At 41.9% G+C, this 16,553-nt stretch overlaps 2 protein-coding genes across 14 annotated transcripts in view; one reads left to right on the top strand and one right to left on the bottom strand.

Annotated features, from left to right (window-relative positions):
• Positions 1-9,418, bottom strand: part of LOC116669151 (U3 small nucleolar RNA-associated protein 18 homolog) — a 30,922-nt gene extending 21,504 nt beyond the window's left edge. For 5 of the 13 annotated variants that reach the window (XM_032498021.1, XM_032498022.1, XM_032498020.1 and 2 more), the window contains exons 1-4: positions 9,213-9,418; positions 7,475-7,587; positions 5,560-5,658; positions 3,177-3,244 (exon numbers count right to left, since the gene is read on the bottom strand). In XM_032498021.1, coding sequence (XP_032353912.1) covers positions 3,177-3,244; positions 5,560-5,658; positions 7,475-7,587; positions 9,213-9,245 — 313 coding nt within the window. In that variant the 5' untranslated portion in view covers positions 9,246-9,418. Of the gene's footprint in view, positions 1-130; positions 261-3,176; positions 3,245-5,526; positions 5,659-7,474; positions 8,405-9,118 lie in introns of those variants that run through there. The other 8 variants (XR_004326503.1, XR_004326507.1, XR_004326509.1 and 5 more) reach the window with 5 other exon arrangements.
• The window catches only part of LOC116669149 (smoothelin-like protein 2), a 44,671-nt gene extending 28,132 nt beyond the window's left edge, over positions 1-16,539 (top strand). The window contains exons 7-8 of the mRNA XM_032498015.1: positions 15,773-16,046; positions 16,423-16,539. Of these exons, the coding sequence (XP_032353906.1) occupies positions 15,773-15,910 (138 nt within the window). The 3' untranslated portion in view covers positions 15,911-16,046; positions 16,423-16,539. The remainder of the gene's footprint in view (positions 1-15,772; positions 16,047-16,422) is intronic.
• Positions 16,540-16,553: the final 14 nt, after the last annotated feature.

Raw genomic sequence — 16,553 nt, 5'->3', positions numbered from 1 at the left:
ACATAAAATTAAAGGTGAAGTCAAAGAATTATGAGAAAATCTCCCAGCAGCTGAAACCCAGCTTTGAATCCTCACACTCCCTCACTAGAATAAGATGCTCAGGGATTGCTAGTGCTCCTTGGCCACCTACCCACAAACAAATGCACAGATCCTCTGGCCAAAGACGTCACTGTCCGAGACCTCTAATTAATCAGTAGTATTGTTCTCCAGTGAAACATAACCAGGTCAATAATGACAAGGCACGGCAACTTGACCTGAAACTAAGGAAAAATACGCAATTTTCATAGAAGATCTAGATAATGGAATTATCGGACACAAACTTTAAAAAGATTATGTTTAAAATTCATAGAAGAAGAGATCAGACTTGTGGTTACCAGAGGCTAGGGGGTAAAGTGAGGGGGAACTGAATGAAGGCAGTCAGAAGGTACAACTTCCAGTTATAGGATAAATAATTACTAGGAATATAATGTACAACATGATAAATATAACTCTGCTGTACATTATATATGAAACTTGTTAAGACAGTAAATCTTCAGACTTCTCATCAAGAGGAAAAATATTTCTTTTCTATTTCTTGAATTTTGTATGTATGTGAGATGACAGATGTTCACAGAACTTATTGTGGTAATCATCATGCTATATATGTTATCATCATGCTATATACCTTAAACTTACAATACAGTGCTGTATGTCAATTATAGCTTAATAAAACTGGAAGGAAAAATAATAATAAAAAATAATTTTATGTTTAAAATTTTTGTTTAACATATTCAATATAATTAGAGATAAGACTCAGAACTGAGCCAGAGAACTAGACTATCTAAAAAAAAGAACCAAATGGATACTTTAGAACGGAAAATACAGTAATTAAGATTAACACCAATTGGATGTTTTTAACACAATATCAAAATTACGTGAAGAGTGAATCAGTGGTCTGGAAAAAGGATCAGAAAAAAAAAAATATCCAGACTGAAGTACAGAGAGCAAAAAGACAAATAACACAGAAAACAACACAGAATATATATATATATATTTTAAATTTAACATACGTGTAACTAGTATTCCAGAAGGAAAGAAAAAACAAAAACAGTATTTGAAGACATAATAGACAAGAATTTACAAAACTTCAAAGAGCACTATAAAGACCAAGCAGAACACAAAGCAAACTAAAAAGACTGAGGCAGGAGTGGAGGGAGGATTAAATTAACAAAACAGCAACAATAAAACAATCCATAATATTAAGAAATTACTACTGATTTCTGAAGGTGTATGACGAAAGCATTATAATTATGTTTAAAGGGGGAAGTACTTCTCTTTTAAAGATACTCGGTGTAGTATTTATAGGTAAGAATACCAACATGTTGGAGGTAACTGTGAAGCGGGGTGGTAGTCACCACTCTGCCAGTAAATACACCCTGGACAAGTCGCTTCGAGCTTTTTGAACCTGACTCCCCTCATCTGTACCATTAAGGTATTAGACTTGATATCCCAGATGGTAGCAGACTGGCTCACTGTCGACCTAATCCATTTCCTTTTTCTCCTGGGCACAAAGACAAACTGTATTTCTTGGTATTCCATGCAGTTAGTGTGGCCTCATGACTGAGTTCTGGCCAATAAAGCGCAGGTGAAAGTATCATGCACCACCACCAGGACGGGCCAGTGAAGACCTCCCTTGGTGAGCCCCGCTCTCTTCTCCTATAGTCACATCTCGGGCAACTGTGGACGACCCAGCCTGAAGAGGGCAGAACCTCTGTGAACCTGGGTCCCTGAAATAGAGCATCACCTTCCCACTACCCCAGTTTTATGTTTACTCACATAAAACAAATTCTCCTGGGATCTGGGAGGTTTTCTGCTTCAACAATGAGCATAAACCTATCTTTAATTACACGGATCTAAAATGTTGTTGTTCTATGAATGCAGCATTCTAAAATGGATAATAAAATTATATTTCAACCAGGAGAGCAAATTGGTGACCAAGGATTGAAAACTGTGTCATGTAAAAACAGGTTAAAAGACAAGAGACGATTAACATATTTAAAAATGAACTTGGAAAGACATTTCTCAAATAACAAACAGTTTATATGAAAGAGAGGTAAGATTATACCTCTTCAAAAGGTAGGACTACAGAATGTAGGGAGATTTAATTTCAAAATTGTAAAAAAAAAAAAAAATTAGAACAATTAGTTCTTAAAGAAAAGAGGAGAAGGGGAAGAGATACTCCAATAAAGAGTACAACATTATTTGAAATATTTAAGCAGAGGCTAAATGATCATCTGACAGATGTTGCAGAAGAGGTTCTTGCAGTGTCAGGCCACAGCACAAAGAGTCCCTCAACCTCTAAAAGTATCTGGTCAGAAACCAGAAGGTAAATTTCTACTTAATAACAAACAGAGTTTTCTAACAGAATTATATAAAACAACTGGCTCTTTGTAAGGGCTCCCTATTCTTGAACACCATGAGGACTGACAGTGGTGGGGAGAAAGGAGGGAGAGGTAATGGTGGAAATCAAATAGAAGTTCATCAGGTATCAAAGATGCTAAGAAAGGAGCTCCTTCATTAAATGGGAAGATATACTCTAGAGTTCCTCAAGAATTTCAAGGTCAATTCCAACTCTAAAATTTATAACTCCAAGCACTCAAATCAGATCTTGGCCAAATCATCCATATTTAAAATATCTAAAGTCAAAGATCAAAAAAGCAGAAAACAGTTTTGGAATAAGACAATCTTAAAATCTAGAGTTTAAAGACAGGTTTTTATAAAGTGAGTAATCATCTGGGTCTGACGTGACATATACTCCTTTGAAAGACATTCCATTTCCTAGAGGACAGCTACATTAGCTGCCATGTATGTCTTCAGAAGGGGCTCTGAATCAAGAAATACTACTACTATTCATTTTTACTTAACCCTATGCCATAATGCAACATAGTTCTGTTAAGGAAAAAACTCATAGAATTCATCCATTATTGTCTTTACAGTGGATAATACGGTATTAAAAGCCTTACACTATTGTGAAAGGGCTTCCCTCAGATGAATGGTAGACTATAAAACCAGACATTAAAAAAAAAAGACATATTTCAAACACCAGCTATTAATGAGCCTCATAAGAAAGCTCAAATTCACAACAGAACAGGAATAGGGATCTATTTATTAACTTAAACAGAAGTGTCAACACTCACCATCTGAAGATGTTTTCCATCTATTGGTCTCTGCCCAGGCAGGTACTCCCCCCATGGCATGATGGAATCTAAGCAAAGACATTAAAAAAATTTTTTATAGTAACCACTGTATTTTCATAGAGCTTGATACATTTAAAGAGTACAGGACAGGTCACCCTTGAGAGTTATGTACAGAATCTCTTTCATAAAAGTTATTATCTTTAAGAACAGAAAGATTACTCACACAAGGCAGTCCCAACTTGCCTGCCATGAACTTCTAACCATTTAAGCTAGTCCTAGATACATACTTGTTGTTAATTATTTACATCTAGTTATATAGCTGCCTTATTTGCGTATATCAAAACACCAGATCTTGGCACTAAGTAAAGAAGTCTCTTTGTAGTTATACATCAGTGCTACAGCACACAGAGTACACAACAGTACAACAGAGCACGTCTGAAAAAAAAATGACTAGATGAGTAAAAGACACAGAACTGTACCACATATCTTTTGAATACATGGGAGCATTTCACATAGGAAAAAGTAACCTCAAGAGAAGCATGACAGTTACATTCTGCAGGGCTGGCCTATGGAAGAGCGCCAACAGTCATTTTCACTGTTTAACACAGAAATACAGACAAGTCCACCAAACTAAGACCACTAGCCATAACTAACTAGAAAGCTGAACAAAATATACGAAACTATTCTCAGAAACTGGACAACAGGCAACACAGGACCATGATCCATAAAAGAAAGGAAATAAGGTGAGCCCTGCCATCACTGGGACTTTCGCCTCAAAGCAATTTTTTTCTTTTTTAATGGAGGTACTGGGAACTGAACCCAAGACCTCGTGCACGGTAAGCGTGTGCTCCACCACTGAGCAATACCACCCCCCAACCCAGGGCATTTTTATAAGACCCTGACAAAAACGAAGGAGAAAAAGATCAGACTTGAAAGAAGGTGAGACAACAGGAATTTGAGGGACAGTCAACTGCAGAAAGAGCTCCAGAAATCTCTGTATAGGGGTCCACAGACACTTCTGCAGAATACTAAGCTGCACTCTTACGGGATGAAATTCCGTGAGATCAAGTAAAGAACTACTAGGGAGCTGTAAGTTGCGCAGAACCTCACCTCAGACACTTGAGTTCAACCTGTCAGAAGGAAGGTCCTTATTGAACACTCAGGGCATTCAGAAGAGATCCCAGAAGGGTCATACCCTAATAATGGGGCTAAACCAACCTAGAATAAATGCTACTCTAGAAGAAAGCTAAAAATATATCTTGAAAAGACCAAACTGATCTCCGACTCAATTAACTGCCTGCCAAGGCAAAGTTCAACACTAAAAGCAAAAAACAAAATCGACACTGAACAACATTCACGCTGCCCAGAATCCAGTCAAAATTACTAGATATGCAGAGAAGTGGAAAAACATGAGCCATAACTAGGAGAAAAAGCAGTCAGTAGAAACACAGAAGTGACAGACCTTACAGAATTAGCACACAAGGACTTTAAAATAGCTAATACAAACACTGAAAGGAAGTATTGAAAGGAAGTATGAACATAAGAAATCATAAAAGGAAAATAAGAACTAAACAAAACAAAAGATCTAGTTGGAAAGATTTCCTAAAGCTAGAAAATATCTGAAATAATAAATGCACTAAGTAGGTTCAACAGATTCAAAAGACTACATATTATATTACTGTATTTATATAACATTCTCGAAAGGGCAAATCTGCAAGAACGGAAAACACATCAGTTGTTGTCAGGGGCTAAAGGGGTTAGAAGATGAGAAGGGCTGACTACCACAGGGTATAAGAAAACCTTCTGGGTGAGGGCAGTATTCTGTGTCTTGATCCCATGTGTTAACTGTCCTGGTGCTTACATAACTGTATGTGCTGAACAAAATTCACTGACTGATACTTCAAAAGGGTGAATTTCACTATATGTAAACTATACCTCAACAAACCTTTTTTAAAAGTGCAAGAAATATAAAAAATGTTCTCAATACAAACAAAAACAATATTTTAAAATGCTTTTAAAGATTTGTAAGTTTGAATTAAAAGTATCAATATAAAATCATTATTTCAAAATATGTATTTCCCAGCTCTGTTCAACTAAAAGAGCCTAGAAGTTGTGGAATAGAGATGGTTTACCAAATACCAATGGACAAGTAAGTAAAAGAGTGTTATTGATTATATGTGGGTGGTGGGATTACAAGTTTTTTTCCAAAAAGTTTTTGTACATCCTTCCCAATACTAAAACGGAATCATGCTTCCAAATGCGCTTAATGTTTCAGTGGAAACCTGACTACCCAAGAAGCTGTTATGGCCAAAGACTGAGCAAATCAAAATAAGCTACTGGTTACAAGTACCTCTTGTTAAAACAAATGGAAAAGGACATTTACTCTTCTTTAAGTCTCTTTTGTAGCTCATCTTTTGAAAGTTTACTTTCAGCAGTATTTTTCATCATATCTTTCTGCAAACGATCGTTCATCATGTTAACCCTATAAAAAACAGAACAGCATGCTTTAAGTGACTTTTAAAGATTCAACATAAAAGTTGTTGCCTTTAGTATTTTGAGCAAACAATATAGGTCAGGATTTGTAAGATGTGGAACATCTCAATGCATCTTATCCATTCTTCCCCAAGCTAAAAAGAATCTCCAGTATTTCAGATCATCTAGTATATCCTTTGAAGAGTTAATATTTCAAATTCAGAATGATTTCTCTAGACACAGCTTATGCCATTCACCAAGATAAATTCCAAGTAAATTAGAGTTAAAAACATTTTTAAAAAAACTTTAAAAAACTGATTAAAGAAAAATATAGGCTAATATCTCTCTCTGAAGAACTTTTTACTGTTAAAAACAACAGCAAAAGAAAAGATTCACAAATTTCACTATATAAACACTTAAACATTCTGTGTGTCAGACAACATCAAATTAAAAGGCAAACAAAAAGCTGGGAGAAAATGTGCAATAAATGCGACATACAAAGGTTTGAAATTCTCAAAACATAAGGCACTGACGTACTAAAATCATTAACAAATAGTCTTATCCCGCCATTTGAAACAACATGGATGAACCTGGAGAATATTATGCTAAGTGAAATAAAACAGACATGGAAGGAAAATACTGCATGATCTCACTTAAATGCGGAATCTGAAAAAAGTAGAGTACAGAGAACCAAAGAGCAGAATGATGGTTGGAGGGGTGAGGAGGTGGAGGAAATAGGGAGCTGTTGGTCAAAGGGTACAAAGTTGCACATATGTAGGATAGAGAGCTAATGTACAGCATGCCTGTACTTAACAATACTGAATTGTATACTCATAATTCGTTAAGGTAGCAGATTTCAGGTGTTCTCACCACAAATAAAAATAGTAACTGAAAAAAAAAATGAAATACTAAATAGCTTGACTACAGTAAAAATGTTCTACCTCTATAGCAAATCATCATAGTCTATACCTTAAATATACACAATTTTCATTTTAAAAATAAAAAATCAAAATGAAACAGTCTCCAGTAGACAAATAAATAAATACATCATAGAAAACACTTCTAAGAAATACCAATGACTAACAAAAAAAATGTTTTCTCAACACAAATTAAGTAGATATTTCCCACCCATTAAACTGACAAAGTCTGAAAAAAGGTAAATCTTTATTTTTTAAAATGAAGTGAACGGACACCTTTCCTTGGGAAGGTAAACTGGTAAAACCTCGGGGTCAACCTGGCTGTCTTTACCAAGAACCATAAAATTGTCTGCTCTTTGAGTAACTCTACCTCAAACTTTCTTAATAATTTAAGGAATGGGGAAAAGTTTATGCGTAAAGATGCTCAATATCAACTTACTAAAAAGAAAAATAAAATGCTCGCAATACAATACATTCTCATCTATTAAAGTACACACTGTGCATGCTAGCTGGTTTTTTTTTTTTTTTAGCCTTTTCTCAATTTCAGACACTGCATTAAGAGCTCTACATATACTATTTCATTTAATCCTGAGATCCTTGATATAGCTACTGTATTTCCATTTTACAAACAAGAAAAGGTAGGTTCTAAACTTGCCCAGGATCTAGGAACTAGCCAAATTAGGTGGCAAACTCTCATCTGACCCCAAACACTGTGCTCATAGCTTTTCTATATGGCGTAGGAGAGAGATGTATGCCAACATGTTAACAATGGTTGGGACTATGAATAACTTTTCCAGTATTCTTCAAATCTTCACATAATCATATATTCAAAAAAAGAATTTTCTTAAAACTGCAAAATCACTTTTAAAGTATCCGGAGAGATTCCAAGAAAAAACTTAGGCAACCTACATCTCCTCATCTTCATCTTCTTCATCCAGCCAAACTGGCTTCTTTTGAGGTGGAAAATCTTCTTTTGCTTCATTCTCCACTTCTGAGTCACCTGAGTCTTCCTGTACCTGAACCTAGGGAAGACAAAATGCCCACAAGCACTGAGTTTCTCATATCCTGTGGTGGCAGACACTCACACCTCGTAGTTACTATACAGCTTGCAGCATGCTTTGTTTTCATGGCCCTCTGAGGAAACAATGGGATTCAATGGTACCACAGCAAATGCTGGAGACAGAAAAGAAAAGGAGATTAAAGAACGGCACTGCATGCTGGACATGGAAGGGAAGATGGAACTGCCAAGAAGAGAAAGTCAACTTGCTGAAAAGAAAAGACCAAGTAAGACAAGAACAGCAAAAGGTAAGCTGATGGGGGGGGGGGGGCAGGAAAAATCACAGAACTACAGAAATCATGGGACCAGAGACAGACTTGCATCAATACAAAATAACATGACTGTCATAATTAAATCCTATTTCATATTCTTAGAATATCTCTTCCCCACTTTTCTAAACTGTTCTTGACCCCCTACCCCCTTAAGAAACTACACAATCAAAACTGAATCCAGACCACAGAATACCCCCTGACTGAACTGGACCTTGAGTCAAGTCAACTTAAACTTTCCCAAAACTATACAACAGAAATGTCCAAATGATTTCTATTTGCTCCACTACTGGCCTATGAGCCCAACAAACCCCACCTCACTTAGACTGGCTCTTTTCCTGACTAGGAAACTTGTCACACGGTTCAGCGTTTTCCCAGTCGTATTTCTCTATCTCTCAGCTAGATTCTGTAACCTCTCCCATAAGCACCCAAAGGTGGTCTGGCAATCAAATGATACTTGTTAGGTCCACAGTCATTTACCAAACTGAGTATTCTCAGTAAGCCTATGCTTGCAACCCCTATGAAAAATTTCACAGACCATACCTCTACACACACTTATCTCCCTTTCTCAAATGCCTTTATTTTTTTTCTCTTCAGCCCTTCACTAACAAACTTGAACTTTATCTTCTGCCTCTGCTATTAGAACATAACCTCCAAAAAGGCAGGGATTTTTTCAGTTTTCATCCATTGCTGTTTCTTCTCCAGTGCCTAGAACAATGCCTGGGACTCCCCATCGTGGAAGAAAATCCAAGTATAAGACAAAAAAGAAAGAAAAAAGAGGGGAGCAAAAAATTATAATCAATCAAGCAGGGACTTCATTGCCAGGAATGAAATCTGGCACTAAGAAGGCTCACAAACATTTGTTGAACAGTCGTTCTAAAAAGCTAGCCAGTCAACTACTTTGAGAGGCTGTTAAAACACAAGACTCCCAGGCCCGTGCCCTCGAATTCTGATTCCACAAACCAAGTGGAACCCCTGAATCACGGCAAGGTATTGAGGCAGGCAATGGAACGACCAAAAGGGAAGGAACACTGAGCCTGGGGAGAAGATTGTGAGGCTGAGCCACGAAAAGATGCTCACAACTACATTTCGCTAAATAAACGTATTGAGCGCCTGCTGCATAAAAGGCTTAGCCGCTCCCTCGGGGGCGGAGAAAGGCGCGGCCTCCGCCCTCCGGAGACTTTCCATCTGGCACCCCTCGAGCCCGCGTTCCCGGCTCCCTCCCACCTGAGGGCTCCCCGGCGCCACAGGTCGCCCAGGCTCCGGCCCGGAGGCTCGCCGCCCACCGGGCGCCCAGCCCACGCGCCGCGACCTCCCTCACGCGTCTCTCCTCCGCCGCCGCCGCGACTGCCATCGCAGCAGCCGCTGCCCGCGGCGGGGCCGGCGGTTTCCGCTGGGATGAAAATGCAGACTTTCAGACCGGCCCGCCTGGCCCCATTCGGGCTCTCCGGTCTGGCTTCATTCGGGTCTTGCGGGCCGGTGTTGCTTCCGCTGTCCAGTCAGCTCTCATTCAGCTCCTCCGTTCCCGCGGCCATCTCTCAGTTTAAGAAGGAACGCAGGCGCTCACGGGGAACCTCACTGCGCGTGCGCAGCGCAGCTGAGGCGAACGGGCCACAGCCTTTACCCGCCTGAGCTGCGAGGAAGGGAGGAAGTATTCCAGAGCTCGGGGAACGGAGGGGCCGCACGCGCGCCGCGCCCTGCCTGCCTCTGCGCGGGAGGGTGGAGAGGGGAAGGGTCGGCCCGTGTTGCCTCGGTGCTGTGGGTCCAGTGATGTCCCCCTCGCGCGCGCCGGGGCGGCGAGGCGGTTCCGGCGTGCTGTGATTCCCCTCCCCCCCGCCCGCCCCTCCGGCGGCGGGAGGCAGACGGTGCGCTGCCCAGGCGCGCCCGGCAGAGACCCCCCAACCCCCGAACTCCCCCCTCGCTTGGGGCGGCCCGAGGTGGGGAGGGGCAGGCGGCGACGGCCTCCAGCTTCCCCCGGGCCAAGCGGCAACTGCCGAGGAGCCGGCGGCGGGCGGAACCGCGGCTGCCGCTGAGGAGGCGCGAGCCCTGGTCAGGCCCCGCCCCCCCCCACCCCAGCCTTGTACCCAACCATGGACTGAACCCAGAGGCCCCTGGTTCCCGCGTTAGGCGCGGCCTCCCGTGGCCTGGGCACGTTGGTCAGTAGGGCCTGGACCCTGGGACTGCAGGGGTCAAGGGGTTGGGGTACTGCGTGTGGAGGAAGGGTGATGGGGTATGAGGAAGAGAATGGTGGAGGCAGAGTAAAGGGGAAAGTTACAGAGCTCCGCTGGGCCAAGTGGTTAGTGGTGGCAGGTGGGAGTGTGGCGGAGTGATGGGAGTGCAGAGTGGGGAGTGACTGGGGACAGCTGTGGTGTTCAGGTGCGGCATGGAGCAGGTCTGTTGCCATTGGAGGTGAGGGGTGCAGAGTAGCTGGCTTCATAGCGTGAATTAGAATAGGAGCAGGGTGAGACCTGCTGGTGTGGAATAGAGAGGCAGAAGGGGCTAGGGGCCGTCATTGAGTAGTGGGACTAAGGACAGGTCTTGAGAAGTGAGCGAGGTGCTGTTTGCTCAGAACAGTGATGTGTTTGTGGTGTGCTTTACAGAGAGGGAGAGACCCAGGAACCTGAGGGGAGTGCATTGGGGAGGCATTGAGGAAGGGCAGGACTGAAGGATTGTTCCCCCATTGTCTGCTGGGCTCCTTCCCCACCCAGCAGGAGATGAGGAGGCCCTGATGAGAAAGATCTTTGTGAAGAGAGGGGCAGGTCCAGGTCTCTAGGGGCTGTTACAGTTTTGGAGGGCCCAGCAGGCTTTTGGGGCTCCAGTGCCCCAGTGGTAGGGGATGGGGTTGTCCTAGTGTCTTGAGTCCCTTCCAGTGTTGGCTACTTTGTTCCTCTCCTGTTGCCTCGATGTCTACTTTTTCTTTTGTCAGCATCTTACAGAATCAGGTCTTGAGGCCAGTGCCTCACACAGGGGCCCCCCTAGGCCAGCCTTCTGAAGGCGTGGGCCGGGGTGGGGCAGGGAGGGTCAGCCCAGGTCAGATTGATCTAGACCAGGGGGAAGCATGGAATGATGGGGACCAGGGCTAGGGCGGCTCCCTTCTCTCTTCATGGTCTTCCCCTAGCAGGGGCTTCCTCTGCTGGTTCCACTTCCCCCAGGGAGCCCACTCGAAGACTAGGCCAGCCCCAGGAGCCCAGCTAGGGGTGGGACCCAGCCTAAGGCTGGCTCTGCTACCACCTAGCTCCTGGAGCAGGAGATTGGATCCCTAGGACTGGTCCCCTGGTGAGGGAAGAACCATCCTGTGCATATCCTTAAGGAGACAACTGGCACTGTTGCCTTCCCTGGGCAGAGACTTGTAATGATTTTCTTGTCTGCCTCTTAGTCTGTGCCCATGTTTTTTTGGAGTTAACCACGTCCTCCCGTCTTGTGGGCAAGGAGGCTGAATGAAAAAAGAAAAAAGGATAATGCTTTGACTTTACTTGTATTATTTAAATTTCTTTGAATATATTTCTATACATCCTATCTAAAGTTGAAATAGAGACATAAAACTAGCAACGTAAGAAATCCACAGTAATGTGTAAGTTATTTTTTAAATTTTTAAATTTTATTTTTTTAATTTTGTTGATTAAGTTATACTCATTTTACAATGTTGTGAGTAATGTGTAAGTTATTTAGAGAGTTAACACGAGATACTTGGACTCTCAAAGAAGCTTGCTAATGCAGATGATGCTAAAAGAATGCTAATTTAGTTGCTTATAAAATGTATAGAGGTATGTGTGTTCCTTCTCACAGGGGTTAGTAACTTGGGGAGCGGGGCTGCTACAGATTCAGGTCCTATTTCAGTGGCAGGTCCATCTTATCTCCCCTTCAGTTCATATTCTCGGGGCAGGAGCTACAGGATGACAGGACTAAAACAATTTACTTCCTTTGCTTACCCTCAAGCCTGTAATAGGCTTCTGCAGGACTTCCTTGGTTGCTTTCATCATCACCTTCACCACCAGAGGTCAGGGAAACCTGATTAATCAGGGGCCCTGAAAGTGATACAGAAAAGTATTGATTTAAAAGTAATATTTATTTAGGGCTTCCTATGAACTCATTGCCTAAACTGTGGTCCTATTTAATCTTCACAACCACTCTTATCAAATTGGTATTGATAAATCTCAGGTGTACCCAAAATAAGTCTCTGTGTCAGGTTGTGATATTTTTAGGCCTCTTAGGTCTTTAGGTTTGTCTGGGCACCAGACGTAAGGCAGTTGAACTTAATGCCCTTGCCCTAAGCAGCTCCAGGTGCCAAGAATTGGCCAATTTCTACTTTGGATTCAATGGATGGTCAAAAAGGATCATAAAGGTAAACTGTAGATTTTCTTTGACTAAACAGACTCCTTTCAACATTGAAATCCTAGACTTCAGAGAGAAGATTAGAACTGGGTTGTGGGGAGATGTGAAAGACAAGTTTCTGAGCATTGACCTTCCATGTGGAATTAACGATAATCTCATTGACTTGGTGGTGGTGTTCATAATTTTCTCCAGTATCTGTATGGTGTATAATAAAAAATAGTTGTCCATATCTAGTAATTCATTTGCAAGCCTTACTTGATTTTGAAGCAACAGGACACCTCTACTATTAAGTGGGCTTGCTGGAGTTTAGTTTTTACTTATAATAAGAAAATATCTTGAAGAATTGACTTTAGTTCAGAGTCCTGGGTAGGGATGTAACTCAGTGGTAGAGCATGTGCTTAGCATGCATGAGGCCCCGGGGTCAATCCCCAGTACCTCCATTAACAAAAAACAAAAAAACTCATCACCACAATTCTACCAGCTTCAGGATCTTTCTGACCTTCAAGAAAGGGAAAATGAAGATATTGTGGCACAACATCAGAAGCAAAGCCTGGAGTTCTGTGCTTTAGAGGTGTTGTTGCTGTCCTATGAGGGCAGGAGTCCTGGAGCTGGCATGGCCGAGGAACCCTTGCACAAGCTGGAGGAAGGTCTGTTTTCCAGTGTGTGGTGGGTGGTGAGGGGTGGGATTTCTCCTTTGTCCTTTCTTTCTAAAACTTTTTTTTCTTCAGTTACGTCATCACCCTGGCTAAGCAACTAAAGCCCTGAGCAGAGTTTTTCAGCCTTGCCATATAGGTTCTTATCTTAGGCAATGCCTGATAGAACCTTTAACTCTAAAATTTTAGAGCTGACAACCTGTCAAGCTTAGGAGGGAAAATTTTTTTCCCCCATTTTTGGTTAATAATTTGTTTTGTGCTTAAATAGTCCTTTCCAATACAGATTTCTTGTAGCCTTCAGTTATCCCAACAGAATCATCATCTAAAGATTTAAACTCTTGTGTAAATGTTCAGTCCTTTGCTTCCTATACAAGGACTTGAGTGTATAAAGTCAAATGTAGATCCCTAGAAAGGTTTTTCCAGCTGGTACTGAGTTTTTTTTTTTTTTCCTAGAACCTGTGGCATTTGGGGTTAGGGTTTTAAGTCAGAGGCAGGTCTGTTAATGGAGTGGAGGAGGCTCCACCATCCACCTGAGTGGCTGATGCTCTGGGAGAGGACAGACTATCTGCACCACCACCAAATCTGTCTCATTGTACAATTCCAGCCGTTTATGCACGGGAGAGCAGGAGTGTAGCTTCAGCTTGTCCATTTGAAATCTGATGTGATATGTGTGCCACATTCTTGGCTTGCATCTCCTGTCTAGCTCTTCAGGAACTTCCAGAATCAATCTGGACGGTAAAAAGCTGTCCTGCCAGGATGTATCTACAACAGCCATTCAGCCACACGTGTGTGTTGTGCCTGCCCTTAGTTGCTACGATAGTGATCTAAGAATCATAGATGCATTTTTCTTTTTAAATATATAACAAAAATCAGTTACTCAGATAGGCATTTTAAGTCTTTCTTTTTCTTGGATTTAGGGCCATTACATTATCATACCTTATGAAAAGGAAGATAACCCAGAAGCTTGCTATTCAAAAGGCTATGACAGATGCATTCCAGAAACTGCTGGTTGTGGTTTTAGGTAAGACTTTTTTTTTTTTTTTTTTCACGAGGGCAATAATTAGGTTTACTCATTTATTTACTTGTTTTTAGAGGAGGTGCTGGGGGTAGAACCCAGGACCTCGTGCTTGCTAAGCATGTTCTCTGCCACTTGAACTATATCCTCCCCACTCTAAGACTTTCTTGGTTGTCCTTACCCTTGGCTCTGACCACTTGTTTGAAATTTGGAGAGCAGAACTGAGGGCCATCAGTGTGATTCTACAGTTGTGGACACAGGAGAAGACACAGGTCTTTTAAAACTCCCCTTAAGAAGAATCCCAAGCATTTAGGAACCAAGTAACTATGGCCTAAAGTGGGATTATGCTGCAGCATTTGAAAACTGTGAATGCCTTTCAAATAAGGTGTGTTGTTACCAAATCTCAGCATCTCATATATATTTTATGTGAAGTATTTTACTGATAAACCTTTCTATAAATTAACTATATGGATGTCCTGAATTAGGGATTAAGTTGTCAAAGTAATTTCTAAAAGAAAATATTAATCTACTGCATATAAGATTTTTTTAAGGAGTAAAAATGTGTTTCATGTCATTGAGAACTTCTTGTGCAGCTAGATTTCTAATTATGTAACTCACCCAGCATTGCCAAGTTTGTTATGAAGGGAACAAAGTAGAGAAAGACAAGATGCTTACGTTCTGAAAAAGTATTTGAAGTTTCTTCTGCACAAGATAATTATTTTAATTCAATTTATACCAAATTATTTTAAATTCAGTTTAAATCAGGGACACTTCAATCATATCCATGTTTGCGCTTTAAGAAGTCTAGCTTCTTGTGAAATGTGAGAGGAACAGGATTCAGTATGGATGCTAAAATTTTCAGAAAGCTGATTATAACAACAGAGCCATTCCTCTTTGGCCAATCTTGGAATCAATTCCATTTAAAAACCATTATGTGCTTAACGCTGGGAGTAAGATGAAGCGCCTTCTCCATGGAGTTTAGTGACCAGAGGGTGTGCCAGACAATTAAAAATGACTAAAATTAGAGAGATGATTATAAGGGCTGTGAAGGAAGTAAAGTGGGTGCTATCTGCAGTATTTCAAGAAAATTATTTAACATGCTGACTTTATTTTTTGAGAGGGAGGAGGTAATCATGTTTTTATTTATTTATTTACATAAATACTATTTCTTAAAAATATATTTTTATTGAAGTATAGTCAGTTTACAATGTTGTGTCAATTTCTGGTGTACAGCACAATACACAGTCATATAGGAACATACATAGATTGTTTTCTTATTTTTTAACCATAAGTTACTACAAGATACTGAATATCATTCCCTGTGCTATACAGTATAAACTTGTCTATTTTATTTATAGTATTAGTATCTGCAAATCTCCAATGCCCAGTTTATCCCTTCCCACCCCTTTCCCCACTATTTTTAATGGAGGTACTGGGATTGAATCCAGGACCTTGTGTGTGCTAGGTACACACTAACCACAGAGCTATACCCTCCCCCCAACATGCTGACTTTAACATTCTAGGTGTCTTCTCTGTGTGTGCACACAGGGTAGACCTCTGAAAAGGGGCATTGTAATTGCTTCTAGACTAATGGCTGTGCTGAGACAAGGTGAGATGGGCAAATTTTCCCATGCTGATGTAAAGAGCTGTTCACTTGGTTTCCAACAGTCTTTCTCAGAGTGAATTGCTCACCTACTCCAAAACCCTTCCTGCAGAAATTTTGGAGTCATCACTGATTCAGTGGTAACCCCTAATAATAGAGTGGTGAATTTTATAATCAGACATGGATGCTGAGAGTTCAGAGGACATGGCAACATTTTAAAATATCTAACTGTAAGGTGTATTCCCCTCCCGCCGCCCTGACTGGTGCTCATTTTGTAGGTCAGCTACTTTTCTTGGAAGCAGTGTGGCCAAGGGGAGGAAGAATGTCTCTCAGATGTCAGCTTTGAGGAGGAGGAGTTCAGATGCCCAGAACTGGGGCTAGCACTTCTGAATCTTCCTGAAGGCCGGGCCCTGTGACTTCCTTGGGAAGCTCTGCACCACCTCACCCCCCCCCTGCGCTGCTGGAGCCTGGGGCCACTCTGGTCTGCAGCCCAAATCCTGCCTCGTTGTGCTGGGGGGCCAGGCTGGGGTTGGAGAGAGGGCCTGGCAGGAGGTAAGTGTCACCTTTGCTGGGGGAAGGATGGCTTGGACCCTGGGAAAAAGCCTGACTGTGGTTGCATCTTCACTCTGACCTAATAAAAGAGGTGTCACTACAGGGTGGGGCATGAGGCAGGGGAGGGGCGCACGTGTAGCCAAGCTGCCATTTCGCTTCGGTGTCTGTTCAGTGTGCCTGGCCAGTTTCCTACTAGCCTGTGTCACTGTGCCCGAATCGTCTTTGTGTTATGTTTCCCCAGTATTTTTGGTTGCTGCAGCTCTTTGCTTGGCAACCACTCTGGCTGCTGGTCCAGGGATGGCCCCTGAGGTGGTCCCTGGGCTCTGTCCAGCAGACCCCCAACTCACAATCAGGGGAGTTTAATTCTTCCATACAGGAGTCAGCTGAGACTTGGCTCCTGTACCCGGACGTACAGTCAAATGGAGAGCTGCCTGCAGGGCCATATGAAGATGTTGCTGTTCCACGTCAAGGTGAGAATGACAGGATAACCCAGCATCAAAAGCTCCA

This window comes from Camelus ferus, chromosome 16 (assembly GCF_009834535.1).
Source record: "Camelus ferus isolate YT-003-E chromosome 16, BCGSAC_Cfer_1.0, whole genome shotgun sequence".
Classification (NCBI taxonomy): Eukaryota; Metazoa; Chordata; class Mammalia; order Artiodactyla; family Camelidae; genus Camelus; species Camelus ferus.
This window is presented reverse-complemented; position numbering and strand designations above follow the sequence as displayed.